This window comes from Ciconia boyciana, chromosome 3, assembly GCF_034638445.1.
Source record: "Ciconia boyciana chromosome 3, ASM3463844v1, whole genome shotgun sequence".
Taxonomy (NCBI): Eukaryota; Metazoa; Chordata; class Aves; order Ciconiiformes; family Ciconiidae; genus Ciconia; species Ciconia boyciana.
The window spans coordinates 56,215,005-56,234,248 of NC_132936.1; the positions used below are offsets into that span (position 1 = coordinate 56,215,005).

General features: G+C 42.7%; 1 protein-coding gene across 1 annotated transcript; it reads left to right on the forward strand.

Annotated features, from left to right (window-relative positions):
• Positions 1-1,319: 1,319 nt before the first annotated feature.
• NUS1 (NUS1 dehydrodolichyl diphosphate synthase subunit) lies at positions 1,320-19,040 on the forward strand. The gene is made up of 5 exons (XM_072855745.1): positions 1,320-1,977; positions 10,906-11,028; positions 13,476-13,628; positions 17,992-18,091; positions 18,808-19,040. The coding sequence occupies exons 1-5, from the start codon at positions 1,569-1,571 to the stop codon at positions 18,896-18,898; spliced, it is 876 nt and encodes a 291-aa protein (XP_072711846.1). The 5' UTR covers positions 1,320-1,568; the 3' UTR covers positions 18,899-19,040.
• Positions 19,041-19,244: the final 204 nt, after the last annotated feature.

Below are 19,244 nucleotides of genomic sequence, written 5' to 3' on the forward strand. Positions count from 1 at the left end.
GTTTCCTGGCAGTTCATAAATCTCAGCTGATAACTGAGGAGTAATAACACCAGCAAATTACTTTTCAAAGCAAACAGTTTCTATTATTCTTTATCTTCTGTTGGCATTCAGTAACTGAGTAATCACTCACATTCACAGAGGCTGTTTTGTCAGGTGTCGGAGTGCAGCTATTTGGTTATGTCACCTATGCAAATGCAATTGATACTTGGGTTTCTTAGGCACCCAACACACGAAGCTATACAACTGGAACAGTTCATTTTTCTTTACATTTTAACTTTTTAACATATCATCAGCCACCCAGATTTTTGGTAGCTAAAGATTTAGATGTTTACGGAACAGCACAAGCCTTCCTAGCAGTTTGACAGTGTTGCTTTTGTTGGTTAATGTTGGACTGTATTAAAAGTCTGGGAAGCATTTATCTTCTGAGCAAGAAAAATATTTTCATGCTACAGTATTTTTCGTTCAGTTTTATACTGGCGGATTCTTTTAACAGAGTAGTTCAAGTATTTCCCCATGTCATTTCAGCCCACCCACCTCTCTGACGGCACAGGGCTAGCTTGTTAGCTTATACTCTTTTGCCTGCAGTGGGATTTGTATCTTCAGGTCTGTGGGCCGTTACAAGCCAAAGCAGGGAAACCCCAGGAACCGCAGGTTTTGTGGGAGACCCAGAAACAAGGCGGGCGCCCCCGAAGCCCGTTTCCCGGCCCCCGCAGGGGCACGCTCAGCGGGCTTCCGCAGGCCGCGCTACCGCCGCTTCCCCTGCCCGTGCTGTATCTGCAGCGTGCTTCGAGGGTGAAAGGCACCGTTCAACAGAGACTGCCGTGAGGCCCGGCTGCCTCTGCGGCCTGCGGCCTTCCCCCGCTCCGAACGCCAGCGCCAACGCGGCGCTACGGGCGCCAAGAAGAGCAAGGCACGGGGCTGGGCACGGGGAGGGTCTTAAGACGAGCCCCGGAAACGGCCGGAAGCTCGGGCAGCCTTGCCGCCCGGCCCGAGGAAGAGCTCGGAGGCTGGAAGCTAAGCGGAGGCGAGCCACGCTGCCAAACGCCACGTCCCGAGCCCCGCCGGCACCGGGCTCCCGCCACCCGCCGGGGGGCGGGGTCGCCGCCGGCAACGGCCGCAAGGGGGCGCAGCCCCGCCCCGAGAGCCCGCCCACTCCCGAGGGGCGGGGCTCGTCCCGCCCCGCCCCGCCCCGGGCCGCTCCCGGCCTCCCCTCCCCTCCCCTCCTCGCCCCGCCCTGTCCCTTCCCTCAGGGCCACGTCATTCGCTCTCCGCGGACGGAAGTGACGGCAGCTCGCCCGGCGGCCAACGGGCGCCTTGCGTGTGGCGGGGTGAGAGGTGAAAGATCAGGCGGGGCGGCAGGAAGATGGCGGCGCTGGCGGCGGTTGCCGGGCGGGGGACGCGGACCCAGTGAGGGGATGGCGGCGGCGCGGCAGGCGGCGCGCTGCGGCTGAGGCACCCCCCGCCCCTCCCCCCCCCCGCGGCCCCGTGCCGCTACTCCCGCGCGGCTGCCCCGCGCGCTCCTGTCGGTTGGCGGCGGCGGCGCCGCCGCCCCGCGCCGCGCGCCCCCCATGAGCGGGGCGGGCGGGCTGGCGTGGCGCGCGCTGCACGCCCTGCTGCGCGCCCTGCTCTGCCTGCAGCGCGCGCTGCTCGCCTGCCTGCGCGGCCGCGCCGCCGCCGGGCCCCGCGCCTGGCTCTGGCGCCGCGCCGCCTCCGCCGCCGCCTCCTGCGCCCTCCTGGCGCCCGCCGCCCGGGCGTTCGCCTTCCGCAAGGCGGGCGCGGCGCGGCGGCGGCGGCGGCCCGGGGGCGCGGCGCAGGGCCGGCAGCGGTGGCGCTCGGACGGGCGGGCCCTGCAGAAGCTGCCGGTGCACATGGGGCTGGTGGTGACCGAGGAGGAGCCGAGCTACGCGGACATGGCCAGCCTGGTGGTGTGGTGCATGGCGGTGGGCATCTCCTACGTCAGCGTCTACGACCATAACGGTGAGCGGGGGTGGCGGGGCGAGGCCGTACGGCCGGGGCGCCCCGAGTGCCGGCGCGGGCGGCGCCCGCCCTGGGGAGCGCCTTCTGGCAGGCGGGCGCCGCCCGGGCCCGCTGCGCCGCCGGCGCGGAGCCATGGGGCCTCCCTCTCCCGGGGTCTTCTCGGGCTGGGCGCCAGCCTCGCCGTTGGCGGCTCCTTTCCCGTCCCCTGGAGCTGCTTGGCCTCTGCAGCGCTCCTGGCCCTGGCAAGCCCAGGGAATGCCCCGAGTGCCTTCCTGCACCAGCCCCTCTGTCGGGGTGACCCGATCCTGCCCGCTCACTGGAGGGGGCAGGTGCTGGGGCCTCTCCGAAGCCCTGTCCCCGGCCCCGGGTGGACAGGAACCGCTGGCATCTGAGAGCCATGACCATGTAGGGGACGGGCTGTTAGTAGAGAAGAGCTCTAAGCTACCTGCTCTGACGAGCTCTTTTCATGAGCTATGTCTGAACTTGCAGAAGTGGATGAATGAGAGTAGCCATCTGTTTTCATGTACTCTTTCTCATGTGAAGACCTAGGATGGAAAGGTAGTTAAACATAAAAGCATGCCCTATGTGCTGTCTTTATTGTAAAATTAAATTACATGGCCTGCATTTGGTATAAGGACCGGTGCTACTTGACGTTTGAGTTAACGCTGAGCCAGTGCTTGTGAAAACTTTGGTGTTTTTTCATATCCGCTATGTGATTTTATTCATTACTGGGTCTCAGGTGTAAGACTGTTGAACTCTCACTCTTGTAGATCCATTGATTCCATGTCATTGAGTATCTTAAAGATAAGCTTGGAGTTTGGATTTAACATTCTGTGGAATAATCATGGAACAAATCTGTTTTCTCATACCAATCCTTTCCTACTGAGGAGATGAAACCACCCATATTCAAGATATTCTTAGCTGGAGCTTTCTACCCAGCTGTTGAGAGATGATTGCTAACTGAGACTAGACAAGCTATCAACTCAGAAGGGCTAATAATACATGAGACGGACTGTGTCCCATTTCTGTCCTCTCCAGAGGAGAAAGCTTCATGCTGAAGATGGCTGTGCTCCTGCTGTCAATGGTAAGACTGTAGGAGACCAGTGTTTAACTGTTGTTTTGAGCCACTTCTGATGGCTATCTAGAGATGTCGTGGAAATTAGATTAGCTCTGTAGATTTATGCTAGGTTAGAGCTACAGTCTCTAACAGTTGTCTTCTAGTTCTCTTTCAGGAAAAACTCAACAGTGCATCCCACCTAAGTAGGTGCAATCTATTGTCAAGTGTGCAAAAGCATCTGGAGTATGCAGGCCTTTTCCTGAGCATAGGCATTTGTGATTTTTTTTTTTTTTTTTTAAAACCACTGACATTAATAGTTCTGTTTCATGTTTGGTCCTTCGTATGTGATATGAGCCTCAAATGGCTTGACTTCCACTAAATTCTCTTAAGATCTTTTTAGAAACTAGGCTTAATACCAGTCACTTAGCAGTTTAAACTGGCCATCTGTGCAGGTCTGTTGTGGAACTTGGTTATGTTGTGTTTCAGTGGGAGAATACTTCCTCATTTGGAAGTCAAGGAATGGAATAAGACATTTGCATAACATCTTGAGGACACAGAAAACAGCCAGCACCTTCTGAGAAGTCATTTATGTGTTGATATTTTTTTGCTCTCAATTTGGAAAGCATTCAATGAGGTTAAATGCTGCAAAGCAAACATTAGTACCAAACAAGAGTGAGAGTTTCCCTCATAGCCTGAAGAGAGACATTTTATTGTACAGGATCTCTGATTTCTGTCAAACCTCAAATAAGCTATCTGCAGTATTGCCTAATACGTTATGTATGTATGCTGAGTTCCTGTATAGATCCCTGCATTGTGCTGCACAAATTATATATATGAGAACTGAATTGAGGAACAGATCCAGCTGAGAGTTTCTTAGTGGTCTTGGTTTTCAGATTGCTCACCATGCAAGTATTCAACACTGAGGAGGGAGAAGGCGGTAGCCACTGCCGCTGAGTTCCTGTCTGACAGGGAGGAGCCAGCACTATTATAGTGTCTGATGCCTTCATTATGGAGAAGCTACTTCTGCTTCTCCAGCACACGTGTTGAGATCCAGTCAGATTGAAGACAGACTATTACAAGACTGTAAATATGATGACCAGAAATGACAAGGTTATGTCCTCTGAAGAGCAGTGTAGCTGAAATAACCTTGCAGAACAATTGTCTTTATTACCAGTTCTGGAAAAAAAAAAATCTTGGAGATTACTTGCTGCTGCTGCTTCCATGTATTGTTACATTTATGCTAAAGTTGCATGTTAAGAGGTTTTGTTAACACCTTTGAAATCTGAAAATATGACTATTATCTCATGATTTTAGTATAAAGACATAATGCTTTTCAGTAGTTCATTCTTCTGTTAGTCTAGAATATGCTGGTCTAATTGCCAGCTCGAATTCCAGTTTGTTGGAACATGATTAAAGAAGGCAAGACTTAATGCAGAGTAACTAAACCATTTTAAATTGGTGGCTTTTGCCAAACTTTCAGATTTGATGAGAGTAGCCTGCCATTACACATGCATGTTCTTCATGGGTGTTCAATGGGTTTTCTGGGATAGCAGCCACAAGTGCTTTTTGCACAGCATCTTATCAGCTGAGCCTTTTGAACTGGTTTCAGGGAATGAGCAAGTAGTCATTCATATGGCTTGAGTATATGCTTACTTCTGGTAATAGCAGATATGTTGCCTTTCTTTCGGTGCTAAGCTCCTTATGGTGTCTGGATTGAGCATACAGCATTTCCAGATAGACTTGTTGTTAAGTAGGATGTTGTAGTTGTTGCTAAATCTGGCTCTGAATAATAGTGATGTCTGGAACCCTCAGCCGTAACACTAGTATAGTGAAGGTGAATAAAGTCAGGTACAGCTTGCTCTTACCAGTAGCAGAGGGTGAACCTTAATTATGCTGTGCACTTGTTTTCATCTTCTCAGGTGGTAAGACTTACTTTTGGTCTGCTGAGCTGCTTCAGTAAGGTTCTGTCTGCATACAGTTTTACCAACTATTGAATTATCAAAGATACGTTGTCCCACTGATGCTGTCTGTGGTGAAGAAGGAAACAAAATGACAAGTGCTCTGAATCTGTGTTAGATGTAGTGGGGTATACTTTAATTTGTTTCCTTTTTCATTGCACATTTGTAGTACTGAGATTCTTCTCATTGCAACAGGAAACTTTGATTACAAGAGTGATCTTCCATGGTTGTGTTTTCTGGAAGAAATACTGTGTCAGTTTCCTGTTAGAAGGCTTAAATTAAAAATGTGTCCTATTTCGTCCTACAGAAGGGGCAATTAAGAAGCATGATGTTCTTTAAAGAAGTGCCAGATAAGCTGTTTATTTGTTTACAGTAGTGAATGTCTATATTTTTAACAAAATAACTAAATAGAAGGTTGTTTCTGTATTCTTCAGTGTGAAAATAAGTAGCTGCATCCCAGCTGACATTAGTGTGTTACAGCAGCTGCACCAGTAACTCTAAGGGCAACTCGGCTGGAGTTGTGCTGATTCTCATAGGCAATTACAGAACCCAATATGTTACAAATGTATTGGATAATACTTGTGGAACGTGATCAGGTACTTGGCTGTCTTCTCTGAATCCATGAAGATCAGTATGCCAGAAGACTGAGGTAAAGAGGTCTTTGCAGAACGCAAGAGGACCATAACATAACCAACTGTCTTGTACTGTAATAAATATATGGTGCTATGAGTTGCAGTGCTCAAAACTGAGGTTTTTCCCCCCCTGCCTCGGCAGGCTTGGAGGCCTAAGGTGGCATGCTTTTACTGCCTCTGGTGTTTAGGGCCCCTTTTCATTCTCCCAGTTTTCATTTATATGCAGCAGGACAGAGCCATAATAAACTTAATGCTACTGTGTGCATTTTGGTTATTAAGTCCAGATTGACTAAAATTTTATCTTTTTGATCAAGGATTTATTTCTGTGGACTTCCGTATTGCCAATCCTATTAATTGATAGAAATCCATCCATGCTGGTCAAGACCTTTACTCTGAGGAAATAATGCAGCCTTCTTGCAGTCAGAAGGCAGTGATTATGCAATTATATAACAGCAGTTAAAATATCTTCTGGGGAGCAGAAGCCTTTGACCAGTGTTATATGCCTTAACTTCCTTCTGTTAAAGTTACTTTGCCACTCGAGAGCTTGCTTGAGTGTTACTTCTGTCCATCAGTGAAGCTTTCGTGAAATAGTTTGGGACAAGTCTAGAGTGGTTTTTGGGAGCTTGCTGAATTTTGGCATTCGAGTACTTCGGGCTCCTGAATAGATGCTTCAGGTTGAAGGCTTTTTAAAGCTCATAGTATGACTGTATTGAGAACTTGGGTTTCTTCATCCTGGGTTTAGCTTTCCAGTGAACTGCTTTACTTCTGACCAATTTTCTCTTAAAAATTCTTTGGAAGGATAGAGTACTGCAGTAAGCAAAATAAATTACTTCATGAGCCCCAAACATAGGCTTTTAGTCTCTTCCAAATTACTTGGTGGTTTAGCACATCTGATCAATCCATAAAACTTCCTGGGTGTTCAGTGTGTTCACTTCACTGGGGGAGATAAATATGTTCTAGTTTTGTGTCACTGGAACACTTTGAGATACTAGTATCACATGGCATCTGCTGTGGGTCTTCACCCATGTGAAACTTCAAATTCAACAACTGTGTTTTGGTGTTGAGTTGGCAGGGGTCCTCAGACCACATTTATTAAAAGAGCTGATGCTAATATGTAGAAGATAGTCTCCTTATAGGTATGGGTAATATGAAAGTAGTATCTCTTCTCTTAATTGCTGATGAGCTCTTGTTCTCCAGGTACAGAATGTCCCTCTAAAAAGAAATGTGGAGGAATGGTCACCTACAAGGTTGTAAGTTCTAACTTGAATTCTTCCTGTTAGGTTAGTGCTTGCTGGCTTAAGTGGCTTTAATGTGAATGAAACTGAAAGTGGCTGCAGTCACTTTCAAACTTGGATTATATTTTTTCTAGATTGTTGGAACAGACAAACCTAATACATTCTTCTAGCTCTCTGTATCCTGTGAGGTCCAGTGTAATGACTCAAACCCCGCTTTCCTCCATTAAACTGCAACCAGCATGATCCAACACAAGGATGTAGGCAGAAGTTGTTCATGTGTTAAAACAGTTTCTTGCATGTATGTTATTTGAAGTGGGTTATGATTTGATGTTTCTCAAACTTTTAATAGTTCGATGATTAAAACAGACTTGTTACCTTATGAATCTTCCCTTGTTGGCACTGGAAGGGAGTTGAGAAAAAGCAGATAACTGAAATGCTGTGGAAATGTATTCTTTCCTAGGCTTAACTTTGGTTAAGGTGTTGCCTTGTAAGGAGGAGCTGACCCTTCTCCTGTGTTTTACCAGATTCTGCTGCTTTAAAAAGCAGGCAAGTGAGAATGTTGAACTTTGAGATGCTACCAAGGCATTAACAGGTGGTGGCTGTGATAGTCTAGCCAGACAAACACATGGTTGACACCACCTGGTGTTTCTCTGTGCTAGTTGTTCCCCTCCAGCCTGCAATTCCTGTCAGTTTTGAGCCTTGCTTCTGCTGAACTCAGAGCCTCTTAATTACAAACTGCATTTGTCAGTCTCTAACCCTAAAATGCTGCAACACCACAGTTGATAGCAAAGGGGCATGGCTTGTAACTATTGTAAAACTGAGCAAAAGGGATGTGTCCTGGAAAAGACCTGTGTAATGGAGGACTACTGCAGGAAGCTAAAACACTTCAGGTTTGCCTCTGCTCTAATGGGGACTAATGATCAACAGCAGGTTTGCAGCTCGTGTTGTAAAAACAAGAATTATCTCTGGAAACAGCTCACACATTCGTGGTAGTTTAAAAAAACATAAACTGAAGTTTTATACTCTCTCGCTTTGGGAATTGTAGTGCTTCAATATGCATAATTCTTAAAACACCTCGTTTGCTGGAATATACACACTTGCACCAGCTTGCAAAGACTCCAGAGTTCTGACTGAACAAAACTGTTTCTGCTTTTCAAAACCAAAAATTATTTCTAATGAGAAATGATAGTGACAATTTCATGTTTGTGTTCCATATTAGAAACAGCAGGGCTGAAATTTTCCTCACTTAACAGCAAACAGCTGTTGTATTGCTAAAATTTATTAGAATTCTTGTCAAACATTAACTTTCTGTAATGTTAAAATCATATTATGGATGTGCTTTCAACTTCTGTGGAAGACTGTGGATAAAATTGGAAGGTATCATTAAATAAAGACTTAAGTCTCGCTGCCTAGGAACACTTGAATTTTGTTAGTGAGTTGGTCTGCTCATGCACTCTTGTTTACTATATTTATCATGTATAAATTACCAACAGCATCTTCCAGAACTAACTTAGATATATTTTCAAAATTTAAAAAAAATGCACCTTGTAGACAAATGGGGTTTTGAGATACTATAAGGGAAGGGGGTGTATGTCTGAGCCACAACCATGTAAAATAATTTTTAAAGTTAAATGTGAATTTGGCCCATGGACATTGCCTCTGGCAGGGCTGTGTTTGCCATCATACATGTTCATAAGAAAGTCTCTTGTGCACTGAGTGAGAGACCAAACACTGAAGGAGTAAAGTTCCCAGATGCTATTGGTTTTAAATTAAGATTTCAGTTAGTTTGGATGTTTACTACCTTCTGATGTGCTTCAGGGTCTTCTCTGCAGGAGAACTGCAGGTGTGTCAAGGTTGGTGGATCAGTTGGAATGTATGTGTAGAGGTCTTTCCAAGAAAGACATACAACTATACAGTACAACTACAATAGCTTCCAGTTCATGTTAAACTGCTATTCCAAGAGTAACTCAGGACCCAGGTTTGAACATCTAAGGAGGTGGGTGAGATAAAGGAGAATAGAAGGGAGATGCTGGTGATATTCAGAACACATCTAGCATGTCTTCAGTATCTGCTGTGTGTATTAAGGACCTTCATTTCAGAGCTGGACCAAGTCCTTTACGTGATGTCCCTTTGTACTGAGCAGGAAGCACCTTAGTATATTCTCCTACCCGTTATCCCCAATGTCTTCATTTACTTCAGAGCACTCTAGTGCGGATTCTTAAATCTGTTCTTCCAGTCTTTGACAGGAATAAGTAACAACTTTTCATGAGAAACGAATTTATATCGTTAGCGTTGGGTGGGGAAGGGGAAGAAGAGCGCAGCTGTCTGTTTCCCAGATTGGGAGCCTTTCCTAATTAGCTAACTCTTTTTCTGAATATTGAACATAGTTTATTTTTTTCTTTTCTCATCTTGAAAATGGATGGAAGTCAAGTGACTCTTAGAGGTGAGGTACATGCAACCTTGTACAGATCTCACTTGAAGATGGTGCAGGATTAGCAATTGCAGTAGCTGCACTGCTGCTGACCTTAAGTGTAAGGAAGAGAATCAGTGCTAACTCTAGCACTAAACTCTGCTTGGGTAAGTCTGTTGTATCAAATAGCATTATTCAAAGCAGCATTCTCAACTTCTAACATGTATGAATATACACTAGTAAGCAGGAGCACAATGTGTAACAATTTAACTTTAGCTTAGACTTAGTGAAAGTATTCTAACAATTTTTTCTATCAAAGTTGCCACCCTACTGAGATTTGCTTGTCTGTCAACATGTGAAATCAGTTATAAGCATCACTAACATTTGTGTAATGAAGTGAATTATTTTTTTGCAGGAAGTATCCAGGATGGGAGGAAAACCAGATGCTTTACCACCTATTAAAACCTCTAATGAACCCTGTATAAAAATACTAACTCACTGGGGCTAAAAGACTAGCATATTAAATGCATTGTATCACTTCATGTTGCAAACTAACTCCTGATGTATTATGGTCTTAACCCAATGCTTATACACTGTTTGACCACTACTGATGTGGAAACTGCTGTTTGTAGCAGTTGCTAGTCCCAGAGTCAGGCTGAGGTGATGAATCATAAGCCTGATCATAAAATTGTATATGAGTTCAGTGTTTCTTGTAAGATTATTGTGTGGACGTTTTTAGACTGGTCAACAGAAGTGCTTGACATGGGATTTCTGAATGAAACTTAGGCTCTTAGTAACAACCCCCGAATACAATGTGATAAGTGTTATCAGTCCCTAAGTAAATGTGCCTAGCCACACTTTTGCATTGTAAATATTTAAGCTGTGACACTTAATTTTTACTGTGGCTTTTAATTAGAAATAGTTGTGTTATGTCTCTTAAGAGCTAGAATTTATTTTAGAACAGGAACCCAAGTATGTTTGGTTAAGCAAGCTTTTGTAATCTGTTGCACTCAAAATGTGTCTACCATAAACATGTAAGTATAAAAAGGCCTTGGGGACTGCATTAACTCCTTGGAATATACAGCTTATGAAATCCTCTTATTAGGAAATCCATGGCATTGGCCATGGCATAAGAACGGACAGTCACTGTGGCCTGATACGCTGATTTAGTCTTGTGGCTCTTGCTTTGTGATGACTTGCTTTGTTAGCCTGCAGCCTTAATGGTGTGGCAGTAAGTGGTGGCAGACTTAAGCTGCAAATCTACAGCAGCATGGGCATGAAAGCAATTTGGTGTTAATCTGACTTGGTGGTCCTGTACTGGTAGGGTATTGCTATAGCAAACTATTGCTAGCATGCTAAGGACCAAGAAGTAAGTCTTAAACTATCCCTTATGCAATTGCAGCTTGCTACTTAAACCAGGCTGAGTGAAAAAGGAACAAAAGCACATGAGTTGTCTTTCCAAGGTCACCGAAGTTAGTCATGTGCAATAGCACTTGCTTTGGATTCTTATCGTACTTGTGAACTCCAGTTTGAAACCAGTACTGACTACCTGATTCTTTTTTCTTCCTGCCTAGTGTAAGATTTGTTTTGTAGCGCTCTTTATAGGAGTTGGCTGACAATGCAACCTTTTTTAAAGGTATTTTCAAGAGGAATAATTCAAGATTGATGGATGAAATTTTAAAACAGCAGCAAGAACTCTTAGGACTAGATTGCTCCAAGTACACCATGGAATTTGCAAATCGAGACAAAGCTGATCAAGGTAAGATGAATTGCGAGGGGGGATTGGCATGACTCAAAATAGTTGTATATAAATCATAACTCTGCTTTTACTTAAACACATTCCTGTGTACAGTGACCTTTTCCTTCATTAAGCACTGATTATCAGAACACATGCAACCTTCCTAGGCTAGTAGTAAACTTTCATTGTGCTTATTTGTTCTTAACTAATAGTGAAGTGTTGCGCTCTCCTTCCCATAGTGATCATTACTGGATAGTCTGATCTTCCCTTTAGCCCGACTGTTGTGCCATGACCCCTTTAATACATCAGTGTAGCTCAACTCCCCACTGTTTCAGTGAGATTAATTCTTTTGCTGAAAGTTGAGAAGGCCCTGGAGTTACTGTAAGGGAAGTGATGTCAAGCTAACAATGCGTGCACTTCCATTTTTCCAAACTTATATCTCAAAGTTGGGAGGAAGAAGGGAAAGAGCAAAACTGCTGGTTGTCGTGGTGACACATAATGACACCAGAAAAAGCTTTAAAAAAAGCAAAAAATTTTAAAAGTCTGTGATAGCAGCTTTTGCATGTAGTAGAAGTGGAAAACAGGAATATGTTTCAAGGTTAATGTTCCTTATTCAATACTGTCTGCTGTAAATATTAATTTAGGTATGCTGACTAACACAAACGCTCGAAGTCTGTTCAAAATGTAGTAAATCACAAGCATGTACTCACTAAAGCAAGCCTTTGCCTTGGAGGGATAGGCTGATACTTACAGCTCTTCTACAACTCATAATATTTAAATAGGTCTCATAATAAAAAGCCCTTACATTTTAAGACAATTGTATTACATAGTTTTGTCTTAAGTCTTTGAACTACACTTCAAGCTAAACTACACTTAGCTGCGTTTAAGATGCTGTTGACTGAGTTTTGCTTCTCCTGCAAGAGCTAATAGGATGGTGAGAGCCTTTGTGCCAGTTTTCCAGTATAAAATCCAATGTTGTAGCATAAACTTGCCTTGTAAGCAACTTAAGCTAAGGTGCTAGCATTTACATGGAAACACTAGAGTTTCATGTTATTTCTCTTTATTCCTGTGAAGGTTGAAATAACCATCAGAAAACAGGGTAGACAGGCTGTTAATGTCTTAAACTCTAGCATACTTAGCCACACTTACCTAAATCTGGATATTTATGTCCAGACCAAATGAACTACTGGAAGACTGCTCAGACTTGCTGACTGAAAGGGTATATTTAAGTCTCAGGAACCTTTTGTGCTGAAAGCCATGGAAAGCAGAGGTGTTTTCTGTTCTCTTCAGAATTTTTCATTTTTACTTAGAAGGCTCCACAGTCAGACCAGGTGCTTCATACTTTGAACTGAACAAGCTGACATCTATCCAGTTTATAATAATAAATTGCAATTTTTAACTTCTGAGAAGCAAAAAGGCATGTCTTGCACTTATGAATACTGCTAGAGAAATATTCTTTAACATAGGACATATGACAAATCGAACAATTATTTTCATTCTAGTGGGTTTGGATAGACTAACTGAGGTTTTTTAGGTGTTCTTATGAGTCCTCTTGACTGTATTCTGTGGTCCTTTGCAGGCAGGTTCTACAGTCTTAAGAAATGCTATTTTTGAGTATCTAGTTATAACTATCATAAGTTCTGTATCAGTCTAATGTGTCCACACACTAGTATTTAACCCAGGTACATCAAACTGGGTTTAGTGCGCTATGTGTAGCCTTCAGCTTCCTTGGCAAGTTTACCTCTTAGGTACCTTATCAGAAGTGACAGTGATGCAAGTCATGTAGTGCACGAAGACTCTTACCTCACAATAGTGTAGACAACAAGATTGTTGTGAAATGTCCTCTTATGTCACAGAAGTAATTACAGATTAACAGGTGAACTCTGGTACTGTTACCTGGTTCCTAGCTTGTCTGCAGCAGTCTTAGATCAATATTGTAACTCTTGCATCAGTTTTCAAGTGCTGCTGAAAGATACTGTGATCCTATTCAGGGAGGGCCCCACCTTAATCATTGTGTCACATGAATGTCCACAGTAGCTGTTAAAACACCTTCCTCTTTTAGGGTAGGAATTAGATCTTTTTTTTCCTTTCCCTGAACTGCAAGTCTTTCTGCATTGCTTACCACCCTCCAAGTTACTATCTAGGCACCTTCCTCTCACTGCTTTGCCTGACAGCATAAGAACCAATGTAAATTCCCTGGAAGACTCTACATTTCAAGACTGACATTAATTAAACCAACCTTCACAAGACTCCTCAAAATAGTTGCCTTAAACTTGCTTTTTAGTGATACAGCAAATCCAGAAGATTCTTACCCACTTCTGTAAGAGAAGGATGAGGTATATCTATGACTATCTGTATAATATATGAAGTAATCTACAAGTTACTTTCAATCATATCCTGTGAATATCTAAAGCATATTCAAAACAACTATATTTCTGTTGCTTTTAAACTGTGTTTTGTACTTTCAGTTTTAAATTGCCAATCTACATTGAAGGTGCTGTCTCCGGAAGATGGAAAAGCAGACATAGTAAAAGCTGCTCAGAACTTTTGTCAGTTGGTAGCACAGCAGCAAAGAACATACACAGACTTGGATGTGAATGTGCTAGACAACTTATTAAGTAGTAAGTATGACATGGTCTGTGGGGAGGAGGGGAAACAGTACTTGATTCATAATGCATTTGGTTTCTAGTATATTTATTGCTTAGAACATACGTATCTTGATGCTTAGTCTATCAGGGTAAGTTATGATTATTGCTTTCAGGCTTCTGCTAAAAATTCTTGCTGGTTTGCTCCCTTTTGAGCTTTTTCTTTAAGCAGAAAAAGGAAACCTTAAGCTAAATTGGAGAGTCTCAGCTTTTCAAAGTTTACAGCCTCTGTGGGATGTTCTGCGATGAGCTTTCTGAAAAAAGTACCACTGAAACTAGACTATTATAACTTAGGTGAACTTCTTGCAAGTTAGCATGCTGCAAACCTGGGTATGGGCAGAGAGTCTTTTCCAGATCTAGTTACAGCAATTAAAGCTGTTACTGCTGCCTAACTACCACCCTGAGTGCAAATGATAGAGCACTTGCTGATCTTTTGCTGCTGTATAACCCACACTAGTTTACTTATCTTTGTTACTAATTCATGCAGATTACTAACTCTGCACTGAGGTGCATGGCTATGTGCAATAGCTATAAAAAGGGCAGGGCTGCCCTAATCTCACACCTGGGAGAAGTAGTTTAGAACAAGCCTGCGCTTCCCTGGCAGTGCTGTGGAGCTGTAGTACTTGTTCAGCTTTCCTAGGTGATCCATGCATGTTAATTGCAGCTGTAATTAACTTGGCAGGGTTTAGGTTTCAGACTGCACGCTTGAACTTGGATGTCTGCAGGCACATTATTGTAGTGTGGCTCCCATTAATTGAACTTCAGAGAGTGGTTGTTGTTTGTTTTTTTTTTTTTCAAATGGGTGGTCAGCTGAATTGCTCTGCGGACTGAATACAATGACAGTTTAGACACTTTAGTCTTAATTTGAAACTGAATTCTGTCCCTGTTGTCAGCATGCTGCATGATAGCTTCTCACTGTAACGGAATTAAACGTGTTTAATAAGGCACCTGAAGAAATCACTTGGATATCTATCCTGTTAGAGCCCAGAGGCAACTTAAGGAAATGAATAATGGCTTGTCTAAAACAGTCACTCACTTGGTGAAGAACTGGTGACACTTGATATCCATGTATGTATTTTGGCCAGTGATGTTTAACTGGAGCTTCTCAAACACTTGTTCATGATCTTCTATCCACACATTTTGGTGTCTGGATGTGTTAAAAGTATTACGTCCAGTCTGCATAGCCTTAAAAACTAGCAGATTTATTGTTCAAGTAATGCATGCTAGCTGAGCACAGAAAAAGACATCTCCTAGACTTTTAATCTGTCAAAACTGTAAACTTTGAAAACAGGCTGCTTAATCTATGTAGCTAATAACTAAGGATAGTATCTATAACTAGTCCTGCTTATTAATTTCCCTGGCTTTAATGCTTAGGACAGTTGGAGGTGAAGAACTACTCTTTCATAACTTATTTAGCAGCAGCTTGTGAAACTACTCATTTTAGTTGTAGGCAGATTTAGTTTCTGTGCATCCTTAGTGGCAAGGTATTGAATGTAAACATCTGTGAGTTGCTGATCTAAATTGAGAGTGAGTTCTGAAAAGCAGTACTCGAGTAGCTGTGTTTTTAGGGTTTGTGTTCATGGTGACTTCTGTAAGCTTCTGTTTTTTCACATTTTTATTTAAATGCCTGACAATGTAGTTTTTTAACTTTCTGTTCATATTCAGGATGCAGTTATTGAAGTCTAGTCCTAAAATGGTATGGTTCTAGCTTGTCATGTGGCTTTTCTGGTTCTTAATCTAGTCATGCTCTAATTCTTACAGCTTGAGTTTTCTTCAGTGTAAGGGTACTGTCTTCTGAGCAATGCCTCAGCTAACCAGCTTGTCTTCAGAAAAATAGGTGCCAGCTGCATTATGATATTGTCTGTACTTGCCATCTGCCTTCCTAGTAAAGAACATGACTATCAATTAAGGCCGTTGAACTTGCCCTATAAAAATCTATGTGGAGAAGAGAAGGGTAGTGCTGTCAGCTCTACAAATTCCTTCATGTTCCCCTCACAGAACTCCTGACCTAGAAGGGATGTTGCCAGATTCCTGTCCCTTGAGTGTCCAAGTCTTTTGGCCTTTTTTTGAGTCTGCTCCCAAATCCTTTTATCTTGTGTATGCTATACTTGGAGTGCTGTAACTCTAGCAGCTCTGCGGAAGCTTTTGCATGTAAAGTATCTGTAGTGTTGGTACGTTTAGGTAGAGAAATGGATGCGGAGTGGAAAGCACAGTACTGTGGTGTGAATTGGCTGTTCTGACAGTAATACTACAGTGTACATTTTCATTTTCCTTCAGATAGGAACCAGAAGGAAATACTAGCATTAATTGGGCTCTCTGAAGGTCTTTTCCTGTTTGAAAAGCCATTGCAGTGTTGAAGATCCTGCTGCTGAACTGGCCAGCTGAGGAGTACTCAGCTACTGAATCAGCTGATGAGTAAAGCTGCCCACTTCCTCCAGAGTCCCCACTTCTAAGTATTCACTGCTTCCCTGCAAAGTTCTTTCATACTAACATGCTAGCTTCTGAACACATAAGCGGCTTTTGCTTTATAATTTTTTTCTTAACTTTGAGATAAGATTTGCACTGTGGCACACAGCTCTCATATCTAAATACTTCATCCTTCCTTAGAAATGCACATGCTTGGGAAAATAGCTTCTTTACCTCTGGTAAAAGAATTATTATTGTGATGATTCAGTGGGGAGGGAGGATATGAGCTTTTTGAAATCTCCAGCTTCAGTTTCAAAACCTGGGTGGAGCAAAATCTGATAGGACCTTAGTTTCCTGTTCTGTTATTCCCAAAGTTAAGTTCCTTTACAACTAAACTTGTAAAAGGCTCTTGACTGGTTTGGGTTTTTTTTAAACAAGTGAGAAAAGAACTGAGAAATAACATCTGAAGTTCAGAGTAAATCGGCAGTATTAAACTTTACCTGCTAAAGGTAGGCATTACGCAATGTAAGCACTCTTGCGGTTAACTTGTAGGATTAGTGGATAATAGAAGGGGTAACGAGAAATAGCGTGCAATAATCATGACTAACTGCAGCATTATAGCAAAGTAGGGTTGTAACTTCTGGATTGCTTTTCAAATGAGCTAGGTAGGTACATGAAGAACAGCTCACCTTCTTGGGTCCCGTTGGGGTACTAAACTGGTTTTCACATGTTGCCCTAATCACCTTGCTAGAATTAGCAGGGAAAGCTGGACTAAGACTGTTCCTTCTAAGCTTATTGCCTATCTGTCAATTTTAGCCTGGAGTAGCTCAGGTATGGCAGAAGTGTATGGAAGGGAGACAGTGTCGTTTGGCCATTGATTGTCTTAAACCTCAGGAGATCAGTAGGATGTTCTTGCTGGTGAGCAAGACAGCAAGCTACTAAAGATTTAATTAGCTTCTCTTTTCTCGGGGTGACTTCCTTGTGCACCAAACTGTAGTATTTGGTCTCAGGTTTTCAGGGAATGAAGTTTAGTAGCTTTTTTCAAACAGCTGTTTGTATGCCCTGTTCCAGAGACTGGGCAGGGACAATGAGGTCATCTGAGTTAGGATTAGACTAGTGGAATGACAGTGACTAGGGTTCTAAGGTACGGGTAGTAAGTGTGAGCACTTAGTGAAGTCCTTCAGTGTTATCTAGCCCTGCCCTGGGATGGGTCATGCTGTCCACTTAGTAACAGAAAAAAATATATTGCCCTGTTCTTCCTCTCTCATTAACCAGAAAGATGTCACCTGCAACAGTTTGTTTGAAATTTCATAGTAAGAGTTGTTTTTTAAAATTGTCTGTCTAGCTCCATACTGAGAAAGACAGTTCATCTGACAGGGTATTTTTTTACAACTTCTTTTCTTGATGGTCTGTGATACCAATTTGTTCTTCAGTGGAACCTCCTTCTTAAGTGGGTTTTTTTGTGTGTGTGTTAGTCCTTTTACTGTACTTGACTATAACTCCACATAGTTGAGTTAGGACTGTAGTAGGTATGGGTCAGGGTACAGCATATTCTATGCTACTAAAATCAAGTTTGCCAAGACAAAACTAGAACAAGTCAGTTTAAACAGCAGTGTTAAGGTTTGCTGTTACTCAAAACAATGTAACTTCCTACCACTCCCTTACCAAGTCTTTGAAAACTACCTGACATAAAAATAACAGTCCAACTGGGCCTGCAGTGGCTGCCTAAGCTTTTGCTCAGTTGGTCCTGTTCAGGTGGTGCAAGACCAGTCTGTCCTCTTGGGCTCTTAATTGTTAACTTGTCCTCAGGAGCTTCACTTCATTTAAAAAAAAAAAAAAATGCATTCAATGAAAAAGCAGATGCCTTAGGGTTTAGAATTAAACCAAATCTTCTGGTGAATTTGATGAAACCTAATTTGACTTGTTCTTACAGGTACAAATGGATTTCCTGATCCTGATTTAGTCTTGAAGTTTGGTCCTGTGGACAGCACATTAGGATTCCTTCCGTGGCACATCAGACTGACAGAGATCATGTGAGTTGCCTATAAATACTGTAAAACAGGCTGGAATAATATCTAACTAAACAAGACTTTATGTGACTGACTTTATGGAAATAGCCATGAGAGGAGATCTGTCTAAACAAAGGTGCCTGGAGATGGATTTGAGGGTATTTTAAAATTGTTGAATGAAACCTGTCAAACATTCATTGTTGTTCCTTCAGCCACAACTACGCGGCAGCAGGCTTTACTCTTCAGGTTTAAGGAACAGCTTCTGTCACCAGAACTGGTCCAATCCCAGTTCTGTTGGTGTTGCTTATGTGGATTTTGAGTGGCTTACAAGTCTATCAGGGAAACGAATGATATAAGGGAAATAGGATAATGTACGATGATCATGCCTCTGGATTACTTTCCAATTTGGGCAATAACTGAACTGACTATAGTTGCTGTATTTCTTAAATCTGAGAGCATTTATAGGGCACTTCAATGTCTGGGAGACCTGTGCTTCTCCAACTCTGTCACTAATTTGAAGTGCCCTATGTACTGTAATGGGTAGGTTTTGATTTAGAAGGTGACAAGATATTAATGGCTAGTTTAGTTACTAGAGTTGAGTGACAGTAACAGTGTTGTGAACAACTTCACAAGGTTACTCAGACAATAGCTTGCTTTAAGTAGTGATATTCCTGGTTGGCCATACAAATCGTGTGGTGTTTATAAAAGCTTATGTTAACTTTTCTAACTTGCTTTCTCAGTTCTTTGCCTTCCCACCTGAACATCAGCTATGAAGACTTTTTCTCTGCCCTCCATCACTATGCAGCCTGTGAGCAACGCTGGGGAAAGTGACTTCTGGCTGAGCACATGGAGTCAGGCTTTCTGTGGGAAGGAATTGATGTCTGTTTACAAGCACCTGTGATCCATAAGTCTGGTTCATAGTCCTTTCTTAATTTATCAACAAATTCAATAAAGTGTCTTACCTTTCTAGAGAGTCTGTGTGAATGCGTGAGAATCTATGGGGAGGGGGAAATTCACAGATTTCCATTATGAAAAAAAAAAAACCCAGTTATTGCAAGCAAAGCTGTTCAAAGCTGAATTACACTCACTTTCATGTCCAAGTGACCAAAAGAACATGCAAGAATTAATTCTTGTGAAATCTACAGGACGATGTAAATAGGAGTTCCTGCACTTAAGG